Source organism: Alosa pseudoharengus, unplaced genomic scaffold (genome assembly GCF_046254945.1).
Source record: "Alosa pseudoharengus isolate Yale_2024_CS ecotype anadromous, Long Island Sound unplaced genomic scaffold, YU_APseudo_1.1 YU_APseudo_1.1_scf_11, whole genome shotgun sequence".
NCBI classification, from domain to species: Eukaryota; Metazoa; Chordata; class Actinopteri; order Clupeiformes; family Clupeidae; genus Alosa; species Alosa pseudoharengus.
Window position 1 is genome coordinate 13,497,354 of NW_027468576.1, and position 12,754 is coordinate 13,510,107.

Below are 12,754 nucleotides of genomic sequence, written 5' to 3' on the forward strand. Positions count from 1 at the left end.
TTCCACACAACTTCTTGTTCAGACCATGGTCATCTCTACGCTGGACTATTGTAATTCACTATAAGCTGGCTTACCCGCTTGTGTAACAAGATCATTACAGCTGATTCAGAATGCTGGAGCACGCCTGGTCTTCAATCAGCCAAAGAGGACACATGTAACTCCTCTCCTAGTTACTCTCCATTGGCTCCCTATAGTAGCCAGAATTAAATTTAAATCTCTCACTTTGGCCTATAGGACACTAACTAGATCTGCTCCTAGTTATTTTAATTCAATAATCAAGCCTTACATCCCCAACCGCCCACTGCGGTCGTCTGGTGAGCGCATGTTGTGTCGACCAGTCATAAAAACTGGGTCTAATTCCAGACTCTTTTCTTCGGTGTTTCCATGTTCCAGTGCTCTCCGTTCCTGTGGTAGTTTTGGGTCGTTTAAGAGGGGTCTAAAGACATTCCTATTCAACATATACTTAGTTGTTTAAGCGCTTATGTGTTATGGTTTGTATAATGTTGTTTTATTTTAATTGGGCTGTTAATTAATTTGACATTATTGTTTATTATTGATATTCTCCTTAATGTAGTCTTAGCATGTCATTGTTTTTATATTATTGATTGAATGGACATTATTGTTTATTATTATTATTGCCTTTCCCCCTTTTTTTTTTCCATTGCTTTTTTATTAGGCTAAGGCTATTGATTGAATTGATATTATTGTGTACTATAACTATTCTCCTTACTATATTTGACCTACATTCTAATCTGTTCCCTGTTCAATTTTAAATATTATTATGTTGTTTTGTATTTATGTGTCACTTTGGACAAAGGCGTCTGCTAAATCCATAACCATAACCATACATGACACAACTTTTTGAGTAAAAGTTAAAGTTATCAAGAAACTGATGTTTAGTTCTCAAGAAACTGATGGTTAAAATTCTGAAGAAATTTGAGGTTGGTGAGTGTGTGTGTGTGTGTGTCAACCCAATGAAATACAAATGACAAAATACTAATTTTTATTATTTGAAATTAATACATGCATCATAAATACTGCCCAACATTTAATTGTTGCCACGACGACCATTAGGGTTTTCTGATAATGGTTTTATATCTGAAAATGTCCAGGGCTCCAAACTGTACAAGTTCACCAAGTTTCATGCCTTTATGAAAGAATTTGGCCTAATTTTCACATATCCCCTGTACTATGAAAGTTCAGTAAAACTGCCAAAGGTGCAGCTTTTGGCCATTGACCTATGCACAAATAATTCCATTGACAATGTTCCACCACTCGGATTTTCATGGACTTTTGGTATGTGATATGGGAAGGTTTCATGAACTGAATATAACAAAAAACATTTCTGTTGCAATTAGTTTTGGGGTTGGGTGATTTTTTCTCACAGATTGCCTAGAGTTAGACTATTGATTCTTGGTTGTTGATCGGCCACTGTGGGAAATCCTACCCCAACCAGTAGCACAAAAACATACAATGTGTTCTACAGCTCCTGCAAAAGGCCTTAGCATTTGAAGAACGAGTAGATGGCCTGGCGGAAGACCCTGTAGATGAGGGCATTCTGTGTGCAGATCAGTCCCCCATCCCTATAGGCCTGCCCCCTCTCGCGGTTCAGGTCACCCAGGCACATCCAGCGATCCCTCGGCTTGACAGAGACGCACCACTTGGAGTGGTCGATGCGAGAGTGGAAATAGAAAGGGCCAGGCAGTCGAACCCCGCTGACGTTCAGCACATGTCTGCGCAGGGAGCAGTTGGAGAAAAGCTCGTGCCCCTCTCTCTGCCAGCTTTCCACCAGGAGGTCTGTGTCCAGCAGCTGAGCAACCCAGGAAGCGTAAATGTCTGTGAGGAAGAGCACGGAGAGAGGATTACAGATGTCTTATGTGCAAGCAGGGTTTCACTTCCCCAGAGAAATTTATGAACCTTAACTATGAGGAAACAAACCCAATGTGTCTCAATTTTGTGTGGTCTTTAGGCCTATAGGCCTGCATCCTGTTCATCAGATCAGATACACTACCCAGTTGAAAGAGCACTCTTTGGGGGAGTGCTATTGTTCCTTTAGTACGATTCCTGTCCTTAGTTTGACAAAGTGGGATTCTGTACACCTCCTGTCACTCTACAAAGAATAGACAGAACTGTCTCCATTCGTGCATTACTGCTCTGTTGGGCCTCTCTGAAGCGCTCCATTGGGGCTTATTTAAGATGTAACTTGGGACTATTTGGCTCTATTTGGGTATTTTGGGCCCTAGGAATATATGTCTGCACACACTACCGTGGCTTCTTTTTTAAGAATCTCCATTTTTAAAGAGTGCTGCTGTTTACTGGGTGTCTGACTAAGGATCACTGAGTTACACACTGAGTTGGGGGCAGCCGTGGCCTACTGGTTAGCACTTCGGACCTGTAACCGGAGGGTTGCCGGTTCGAACCCCGACCAGTAGGCGCGGCTGAAATGCCCCTGAGCAAGGCACCTAACCCCTCACTGCTCCCCGAGTGCCGCTGTTGATGCAGGCAGCTCACTGCGCCGGGATTAGTGTGTGCTTCACCTCACTGTGTGTTCACTGTGTGCTGTGTGTGTTTCACTAATTCACGGATTGTGATAAATGCAGAGACCAAATTTCCCTCATGGGATCAAAAGAGTATATTTACATACTTATACTTACTTATACACATTTTGATTCTACCTTATGTCTTTCATATATGTTTTGCATCATTTTGCATTCTCTTGTTTGTACTTTTAAAGCTATGTTTTTAACTATGGCCTGTTATGCTTTTATGTACTATTATTTTTTGCTTTTGTTTCTGTAAAACACATTGAATTACCCCAGTGTATGAAATGCGCTATATAAATAAACTTGCCTTGACTCGCCTTGCCAATCTTGTCATTCTAGTTTGCAACATTGTTTTACAGGGTGTTTTCTGTTTGAATTCAATTTGTCTTGTTTCCATAGTCAATACTATTACAAATTTCATAAAATGGACAGTTTTTTGTTGTTGCTGTGATAAAAACCTCCGATTATTGACACATCTGTCAAAACAGCGTGTATCCTGTTGCATAATTTGAGTCAACAATTATGCAAGTCACTTGTCATTCTCAATGTCAACAGTGCTATCACATAACAGAGGCAAGCACAACAGTTAGGCCCCTTTACATATCTCTCATCCAGACAGTAAATGTTTTCACCTACCATCAACAAAGAGGTGTGACTTGACGAAACTGAGAAAGCTCTCCCCTTTGGCCGATACCAGTTTCTTCACGCTCCTATCTCTGGGCAGACGAGGGTTGACCCTCAGGCAGAGCTGAGCTAGACGGGTCATGTCTGCCCACAGAGGAGCTGGCAGGGAGCAGTTGTAGACGTGAGGGTTGCTGTATGCCAGCTGCTCTGCTGGATAGGACACACAGGGCCGTTAGCATGCAGAATTACAGTTTTAGATTTACACTTATTCATTTGGCAGATGTGTTTATCCAAAGCGACTTACAGCAATAGAATAACATGTAAGCTATTAACATTTAAGTATTTTAACAATTAAGCTACAGAGCTACAGCTACAGCCAGGCTTGGAATTTCACCATTCTGGGGGCAAGGCCACTTGGCCTTCAGTTGGGCATATTTGGTGGGGGGCACAAAGGCCACATGTCAGGGCACCAAGGCCAAAGTTAACTATACAGTAGTAGGCTATAAAAATGATCAAAGTTGTATTTAGCCTATTCACTGCAGTAGACCTGCATCATTGTATGAAACATTACAAAAACATGAAACATGACATATTACATATAACTGTAAATCATCTGATCATCTAATAAAAACAGATATCTAGGCTATATATAACATTTATTTTATATTTGGCCTGCTATGAAATCATGTATTGGACAATTTAAATTTAAGCACAGCTCATCTAAGAAACTCACATAGCCTAGATGCTTAGCATTTTGTGATCAGGCTACTTTCACAAACTCTTAGTCAGCTGTCCTCTGATTTACCAATATCTAGGCGATATTTGTAACATTTATGTTGTAGGCTATTTGGCCCGTTATGAAATCATGTGGAACAATTTAAACACATTGTAAAACTTAAAGCCCAAATTTGGAGACATCAATGCATGTCGAAATTTACTGCAAATTCAAAACTGGATTACTCTGGAACGGCTAACTGTACAGGGGAATGCTTTACACCTTTATGTTCGGTAAGGTCTGATGTTTATTCTGATATGTGGTTTGTCATGTGTTAAAAGAAGGGTTCGTAAAGTATTCCACCGAGATGAATGGGTAGGGAGATCGATCATGGACGCAAAACCTTCAGTAGAATGTATGATTAAATTGAATTATATTATTTACTTTTCTCGCGAACCGTTCAACACAGCAATTATAGGCTAACATCGTTTAAAAGCTGAGAAAAAGCTCTTTCATGTGACATCACTTGTGATGTCTGTGTGATGAATAGGCTACTTCGCGAGTAGTTCAACTGAGAAGAATGGGTGAATTTGGACGCACTTTTTTGCGATGTCACTTTCTCCACTGCGTAAAAGACTAAATTAATTTGCGCTGTGAATGCTAAGATTATTTTGACAGGCCGCAGGCTAAATAAAAATCGCTATTAGTAGGACACAAAGCAGAATATTGAAAGAAGGGGGCACCAAGGCCACCGTGGCCTGTAAACCTATGATTTTCAAAGGGGCTTCACGGCCAACGCAAGGGGCTACGACGGCCATGGCCGTCGTGGCCGCCGTGAAATTCCTACCCTGGCTACAGCAATAGAATACATTTTAGAATTAAACACTATTTACACAATTTAACACCATTAAATGGCTATTGGTACAATATGTGACAGAATAAAACATATTTGTCTTTGTTTGTCTTTGTTCAAAATATAAAGACACTTGTTTAGATGGTTTTGGTACAACACCATTTCCAAAAAAAAAAAAGAAGGGACGCTGTGTAAAATAAAAACTGAATGTGATAATCTGCACACATATCAAATTACAATATAACAATATATGAAATGATACCCAAATATTTACAGACTGCTGTTAAAAGAAGAGGTTAAAACACAGTGATAAACATACCCCGGCATCAAATTCAAAATGAGCATATACCCCCCCCCCCCAAAAAAAAAAAAACAAATCTCTGTTTCAACAATTGATATGTTGTCTTGGCACAATTCTTAATTAAATATATGGTTTACACAGTGTAACATATTTAGAAACGGAGTTGTAGTTTCAGGTGTTTCCTTACATATTGCATGAAATTGCTCATAGCTGTAGGTGACACAGAACAGGACCTGTCCATAGAACATGCCAGTGGAGGGATAGTCAAAGCCCCTCTCAGGGAAAGGAGGGAAGTGGGGTATGGTGTGGGATAACCAGAACCCTTGGGACTTATCAAACATTACAACGCCTATGGAAATAAAGATGCAGACACGACACATGAACCATTACACAATCCAGATCTATGTGGACATCGCCTCATAGTTGTTCTATGGGGATTTTTGTACAACAAAAGAAAATATTACAAGGGGACAAAACACTTGTATTGTACACACTGAGACTGACATGAATGAGGCAGTGATGAAAGTTTCTCTCTGAAAGGAAACATTTGGGAGACATCGTTGTCCTGACACAGCAGCTCTTATCAGTGATGCTCTTTGTCCTGTCCCCACCTCCTAAAACCACACATGTATTGGACTGCTCTCTTTGTCACTCTAATCTCGGGGACTAAGGTCATGGGGAACAGAAGTGCCCCCATATGAGAGAGAATTGTCCATACAGAAAGTATACAGTGCGCTGCATACCTTTGGTGTGACCATGTTCCATGTCATAGGGCAGCTCTGGAGGAGCGTCATTGTAGAACAAATAAGCTGAGCTGTTGGACTAGGCAAAAATAATAAATAATATGCGTCATACTCCATATATTATAATTTTAAACATATTTGAATGTATGTATCTATATGCTGGATCATGCCCCTATCCATATTATACGATCAGGCTGTCCTTTCCCTACCTTGTACCCTTTGCCCTGGTACAGCTGTCCAAGGGTATGCCCTGCAGCTCCATTGGTGCTGTTGACTTTGAACGTGCTCAGTTCCCAGTTCTTCATGGAACCATCCAAGTACATGTAGTCCAGGCCAGTTCCAGCATTACCCATTACGTATTTGGGTAATTTGTAAATAATGAACCTTTCAGAAGCAAGACAAATTGGTGAGGAAGCAGACTGCAATCTCAGTTACTGTAAGCATTTGATAGCACAATCACTGATACTGGTTTACTAGTACAATACTGAAAATATAATCCATCATGCCTACTGACACTGAGAACAAGTCATAACACTAGCCTTGAAAGTCACACGTGGAAAAAACTGTCCACTTCGACATTACCTACCAGTCAACAGGTTCATTCTTCTCATTCCTACATGAAATGTTGCTCTGGCCAGTAGATAGAACAGCCAAGACCAAACGTAAAAAGTGTAAAACTACAGTAAAGTAATGTAACATTTTAGAAGTCAATGATCAGTCATGAGAATGTCAACACTGAACGTGTTCAGACCATAGACTGTATATAATAGGTTCAGACATGCAATGCAAAAGGAGAAGTGGCCTGTTTTAGTTCTGTTTCCTGCTTTGGCAAACCTGAAGGCTGTTGCAGCTGTGTGATTCCCAATCTCAAACCACATCAAAGCATTCGGTTTATTTTATGAATTTGGGGAAAATCAACAGAAACTAAATAGATAAGAAGGGGAAATACATAAAACAAATGTCAGACTAATAATAACTGAACTGACACTTAAGGCTCTTTTTTCGTGGTCTAAAACGCATGGTCACTAGTCAAAAGTTTATTTAAATTTAGTATGTCCAGTCCACATTGGGAGTGTTTTCGTTATCAAATGTCGGGCAGATGGCGCAACAAGGCGTTCCTAGGTTTCTTAATCAGTCATGGGTGTGTTTTGGGCGTAACATCATTTAAACCAATTAAGATGACATCTGTCATTCCCTTTAACAGCGAGCAGCGTAACTTCAAACAGCGCATCGGTATCTTGATAGTCAGCGGCACATTTGAAGGAATCTGCTTGCACGCAAGACCATATGGAACAGTTATTCCACTAAACCATGCTTTATTTGCACTTGTCTTTTATTTGAACTCATTGGCAAGGTAAAACTAACTTCACTGTGGTCTCATAGTCAACGACAAAACAGTTATACACAGTTACTTTCACTATTGACTGACAACAGGTTACCATTGAAAACATAGCCTGAAAAAAGCAACACTTACCCCAATAATGTTCGAATGACTGAATAAAAAACCTAAGGGCATTTATCAGAGGAGTTTCTGCTTACATCTCCCTGCAGAGGAGTTGCTGCTTACATCTTGTGACAGTGCGTCTTCAGCTGTGCTTCATATTTGCCTCTCGCCTAATCACTTTTATCTGTCATTACCAATTTGCAAATCATGGTGAATAACTACTCATTGTGAGATGTATTTCATAATCTTTATTCTGATTATGTTTCCAATTGTAATCATGTAATTTGTAATGTTTTGCATGGATGTGCACTATGCACGTTCGTGGATGAGAGAAGCAAACTGTTAATAATGCGCTCTTAAAATAACATACTGTAAACAACTCACCATGGATTACTGACCAGGTTTCTCTTGGTCAGCGACATAATGCGTTTTAGGTGTATGATAGCAAGTTTTTAGACACTGCGCTAGACCCCTCCTTAACTGCCATACCCATTGGCGCGTTGCTCAAAAAAAGAGCTGTGCAAAATGTATTAATTTTGTGCTGGGATAATAATCTGCTTTCCGCCAGGTCGCGAAAATCGGGTCCTTATTGTTCCTATGACCTCACCTTGGCTGTGGCCAAGTCTGACACAAAAGACAGGTCTGACAGCTCTACCAGTATCAGTTGCATATGATACTTTTAAAATGATGTTTATAATTAATTTATATAATTAATTGCTCTATTTGACTTCAAATTTTATTTGTATACTTCTGTTGATATGATTCTACCTACTTTTTTGTCGTATTTCACTGTTGGACCCTGAGGCCATCTTTCCAAACATTGCGCAACCAAGACAAAGCAAACAGCACCCAGCTCACCCATGTAAACAAATGTTCTGCCAGCCATACTCCACTCCTGGGGAAGACAGACCAGGGATAAGGACTCAGGCTAAACATGGCAGCTCAGGTAAGGACCTTATCACATGCCATCGTTTTGCCCATTTCTTCCTTAGTAAAAGTCTATTGTAGCACCATAAAAAATTCAATAACTTGTTCAATAACGTGTTTGAGATCCACTTCGGACCTTTTCACCAGGTATTAATCCATTAGGTTAAAACTAAGTAGTCTGGTAGAATGCTGAATTAGGATTAATTTAGGATGGCATTATTTTCGCAGGATGTGGAGTTTGTGCGGACAGGCTATGGAAAAAATCTGGTGAAGGTTTTGTACATCAAACGTGAGGGGACACACCACTACATCACTGAGCTGAAGGCAAACGTACAGATAACGCTTAAGTCCCGCAAAGACTACCTCCAGGGGGACAACTCAGACATCATCCCCACAGACACCATCAAAAACACTGTGCATGCCTTGGCCAAGCTGAAGGGGGTAAGATGAGCCTGTGGTACAATGCATGAGACCTGCATGATCACTCTTAATATGCTGCCAAACAGGTTGTACCCTTTGCCCTGGTACAGCTTTACAGGTTATAATGGTTTTTATTTTTGAAAGGTTAAAACAATAGAAGATTTTGCACTGGATATCTGTGAACATTTCCTGACGTCCTTCAAACATGTCACTAATGCAGAGGTGTACATTGAAGAAGCTCCATGGAGAAGGCTGGAAAAGGTAATGTTACTTCTGAGATCAACCCTTAATGTGACTTTCCTCCCGTAATGGGTTGCAGTATTAACTGAAGCACGTTGGGGTTTCCTTGCAGAATGGAGTGGAGCACGCCCATGCCTTCATTTTCAGCCCAGAGTCCTGGCGCTTCTGTGAGGTTAAACAGGTTCTCAGCGGTAAGTAGCATGGTGGGGAGAAAATCATTACATTTGAAATCTCCATTCAGCCAAAGGTCTCAGATCAATATGAGCATACCTTTTGAGCATACCAGTGTAATCAGCTTTGCTTGGGAAAATGCTTTGGAAGGGCTGCAAAGTACTATCACCTTCTTAAATGAGCATTATATATCTCTTAACCATACCTTGGAGCAGAAATTTAAAGAAAAAGCTTATGTTTTACAGTATACATATTTCATTTTGATGCAAACAATTTTACCACTCATAAACACATGCTGCAATTCAAGTAATTTATTTTAAGATGACATTGATGGTATAAGATTTGATCAGAGATGACAGATTATCCTCTCCATACATCTCTTCCCCCAGGGACTCCTGTGATTCACAGTGGGATCAGAGACATGAAGGTACTGAAGACCACCCAGTCTGGCTTCGAGGGTTTCCTACGGGACAGATTCACAACGCTGCAAGAGGCCAAGGACAGGTGCTTCTGCACAGCAGTGTACACCAAGTGGCGCTACAACACACGCAACGCGCCATTCGATGAAGCCTGGTGAGCGCTTCTAAATGACTGTAACACGTACACAATGTTGAAGCGTACATGGGGCAACTTTTTGAGCAATGTTGCTGGGCAACCACATAACCAGTTCTATTAATTCTGATTGGATGATCATGGCAATTTGCCTACTGATGATTAAAGTTTTCCAGAAAATAAACTGTTGCACCATATCAATGGAAATATGCCAGAACCACAATAATGAGGAACATTGCCAAGGCAGCAACTTTGCTCAAAAAGTTGCCCCATGTATCATCAGTTCAAGGGCTGTATTTTGCACACTGGCGCATGGCGTAAAACTCGTTTTCCACCTGTGCAAAGTTTAATTCGGTATTTTGCACGTTTATTTTTTAAACAATGCGCCCAGGGGTGTGGCAATTAACAACCTAGGGAGGGCCCTGGCGCATTGTCTAAAAATCGCTATTGTACACCTGGTCAGAAGTCTATGGCGAGTTGTTTATATGTTATTTTAGGAGTGCATTGCCAACAGTCATATTGGCAGGTGCACGCACCATCCTTCTATCATTCATGTACGCACACCAGCGCACGTCCATGCAAAACATTACAAATTGCACGATTAAAATGGGAAACATAATTAGAATAAAGATATTACGAAATACTGTACATCTCATGATGAGTAGTAATTCACATAAGTGTTGCTTTTTTCAGCCTATGTTTTCGATGGTAACCCATTGTCAGTCAATAGTGAAAGTAACTGCATATAACTGTCTTGTCGTTGACTGACACCTTGGTGAAGTTAGTTTCACTTTGCCAATGAGTTCAAATAATAGACGAGTGCAAATGCGTGAAGGCTATGCTAAGTTTTAGTAAAGCATGGTTTAGTGGAATTCCATAGTCTCGCAAGCAGCCTCCTTCAAATGCGCCGTTGAATGCCAAAATACCGATGCATTTATTTGACATCGCGCTTTGCGCCGTTAAAGGGGATGGCAGATGTCATTCTCATTGGTTTAAATGATGTTACGCCCCAAACACACCCATATGACTGATTAAAAAACCTAGGAACACCTTGTTGCGCCATGCGCTCGATGTTTGATAACGAAACCCCTCCCAATGTGAACTGGACATCCTACTAAATTTGAATACGCTTTTGACGAGTGACGATGCACTTTAGAATGTCATGATAGGGCCCCAAGTGTGCAGACACTGTGCAAGTATTATTTTAGAAAAATCACATTTTACTTGGATAACCCACCCACAGACTGTCTACAGATGCTGAGATTATCAACAAACTATTTGTTGACACTGCTAACTACCGTTTATGGTTAAGGTTAAGGGTTACATTTGGTTAAGGAAATGCACAGTAATTGTTCAACAGTTCAACAACAATTTTACATAAAGAACTTGAATCTTAACATGATCTGTTGTCAGACTATCCAAATAAAGTGTAACCCAAAAATCTGAAGAAAAATCATGAGGACTTGTTTTTTGGACAGGAAAACCGTCAGAGACACAATCATTGAGAAGTTCGCTGGTCCTTATGACCGTGGGGAGTACTCTCCGTCCGTTCAGAAGACCCTGTATGACACTCAGGTCCTTGTGCTGGACCGTGTGCCCGAGGTAAGCCAAAAACAGATAAAAGCAGAGCTACTTTATCTATAAACACAGAGCTAAGACTTATCTCAAACAATGCTTGAATTTGAATTGAATATTTGCCTGATAATTAGGACAAAGCGCTTTAAGGAAAAATAAGCAATACTTCAGAACAAATCTTTTAGAGCGTTTTTGGTGTTGACATGGCAATAAAGTAATCTATCTCACATAGTGCATGTTCATGAGGTCAAATGTGGGAAAATGCTGACCATTTTCTGTCTTCCCAGATTGAGGAAATTGAGGTTGTGATGCCCAATCAGCATTACTTCACCATTGACATGACAAAAATGGGCCTGTCAAACAAGGGCGAGGTATGAGATATAGTAACATATGGAACATTTATCAAAACAATAACTCTTATTGTGGTGTATCCTAAACTACTGCAACCGATATCATACAAAGTATGTTCCAAGATAGCCACAGATGACAATCATACTCTTCATTAATCAGTAATGCCAGTATTATAGTTATTTTGATTCCTTTGTTCCTTCAATATACAAACAGCCGGTCTCTAACTGACTGTAACGCTCACTTCAGCTCTCGAGATTACACAAAGGGGCCTGTTGAAACCAGGCTGGCATACACATGCAAGCCATGAATGTTCTTGATGTTATCAGACTGAGGGTTTTAGTCATCTTAAAGACTCATTGACTCAGGTGCACTACAATAAGACATTTATTACATTATTTGTTGTGACTGATGCTTGATTTCTATTAAATTAGAGCTTGTTTACACGTATCTAGATTCATTTCACAAGTCTAGTTGTTGGCATTATGACACCTGAAGAAGTTAAGTCCATGTGAGAGGTTTTAAAGGGATGACAGTGTAAGACCAAGTTTAATCAAGAATGCCAGGTTCTCTGTGTCTGAAGTGTCTACATCTATCAGCTAACACACGCAGGAACTCAACCGCAACTGTGTATGTCCAAGCTACTGTCAATCTTTGCATGCCACATGAGTTTTAGTTCATATTGAGGTGCTGAGTGTGTGTATAAACTGTACAAATGTACTATATACCCATCAAAGTATTTAAATAGGAAAGCCCATCCTGAATCAATTGGACGATAATGACCATCCAAGAAATCAATAGCAGCCTTAGGTGCAACTGCACGTAGTTATGCAGTCTTCCCCTAAAGTGCAAATATTCAGAGAAATGTTACTGCACGTGTTTTTTCTTGATGTGAACTTTGAGTCCCATGTGCTCTCCTCAGGTCCTGCTTCCCCTGGACAACCCTTCTGGGAACATCACCGGGACCGTGAGGAGAAAGACCCGTGCCAAACTATAATAGAAAACACTGAAAGTTGGACGATTTAAAGCTACATCAATCAATTTCTGCCACTTATGTTTATCAATTCAAAAACACTTGGGATCGGACTTAAAAAATGCTAAAACTGCACTTGCTTCTAGTATCTACGTAAGAACAGTGAAAAACACAGAAGATGGGCAAAGCCCGAAAGGATTGTATGTCTCTGTCCTTCTAAGGCTTTATACAATGGTTTGGCTTATTTTTAATACAACACTATTTGAGATACAGTTGCTGAGTGTTTTTTTTTTTCATTTATCTTGTTCTTGTTATGAGTTAAGGA

At 40.2% G+C, this 12,754-nt stretch overlaps 2 protein-coding genes across 4 annotated transcripts; one reads left to right on the forward strand and one right to left on the reverse strand.

Moving 5' to 3' along the window:
• Positions 1-986: 986 nt before the first annotated feature.
• Positions 987-6,525, reverse strand: LOC143116759 (deoxyribonuclease-2-beta-like). Of its 2 annotated transcripts, XM_076278050.1 has the most exons (6): positions 6,366-6,525; positions 5,989-6,163; positions 5,780-5,858; positions 5,224-5,385; positions 3,180-3,377; positions 987-1,836 (listed from the first exon to the last, which is right to left on the reverse strand). In XM_076278050.1, the coding sequence occupies exons 1-6, from the start codon at positions 6,476-6,478 to the stop codon at positions 1,502-1,504; spliced, it is 1,062 nt and encodes a 353-aa protein (XP_076134165.1). In that variant the 5' UTR covers positions 6,479-6,525; the 3' UTR covers positions 987-1,501. The 2 variants fall into 2 exon arrangements, with proteins under 2 accessions (XP_076134165.1, XP_076134166.1); XM_076278051.1 differs by lacking the exon at positions 5,224-5,385.
• A 1,558-nt stretch (positions 6,526-8,083) lies between these two features.
• uox (urate oxidase) lies at positions 8,084-12,718 on the forward strand. Of its 2 annotated transcripts, XM_076278053.1 has the most exons (8): positions 8,084-8,169; positions 8,379-8,591; positions 8,715-8,831; positions 8,923-9,001; positions 9,371-9,554; positions 11,012-11,135; positions 11,396-11,479; positions 12,379-12,718. In XM_076278053.1, the coding sequence occupies exons 1-8, from the start codon at positions 8,158-8,160 to the stop codon at positions 12,451-12,453; spliced, it is 888 nt and encodes a 295-aa protein (XP_076134168.1). In that variant the 5' UTR covers positions 8,084-8,157; the 3' UTR covers positions 12,454-12,718. The 2 variants fall into 2 exon arrangements, with proteins under 2 accessions (XP_076134168.1, XP_076134167.1); XM_076278052.1 differs by lacking the exon at positions 8,084-8,169 and having other exon boundaries at positions 8,361-8,591.
• Positions 12,719-12,754: the final 36 nt, after the last annotated feature.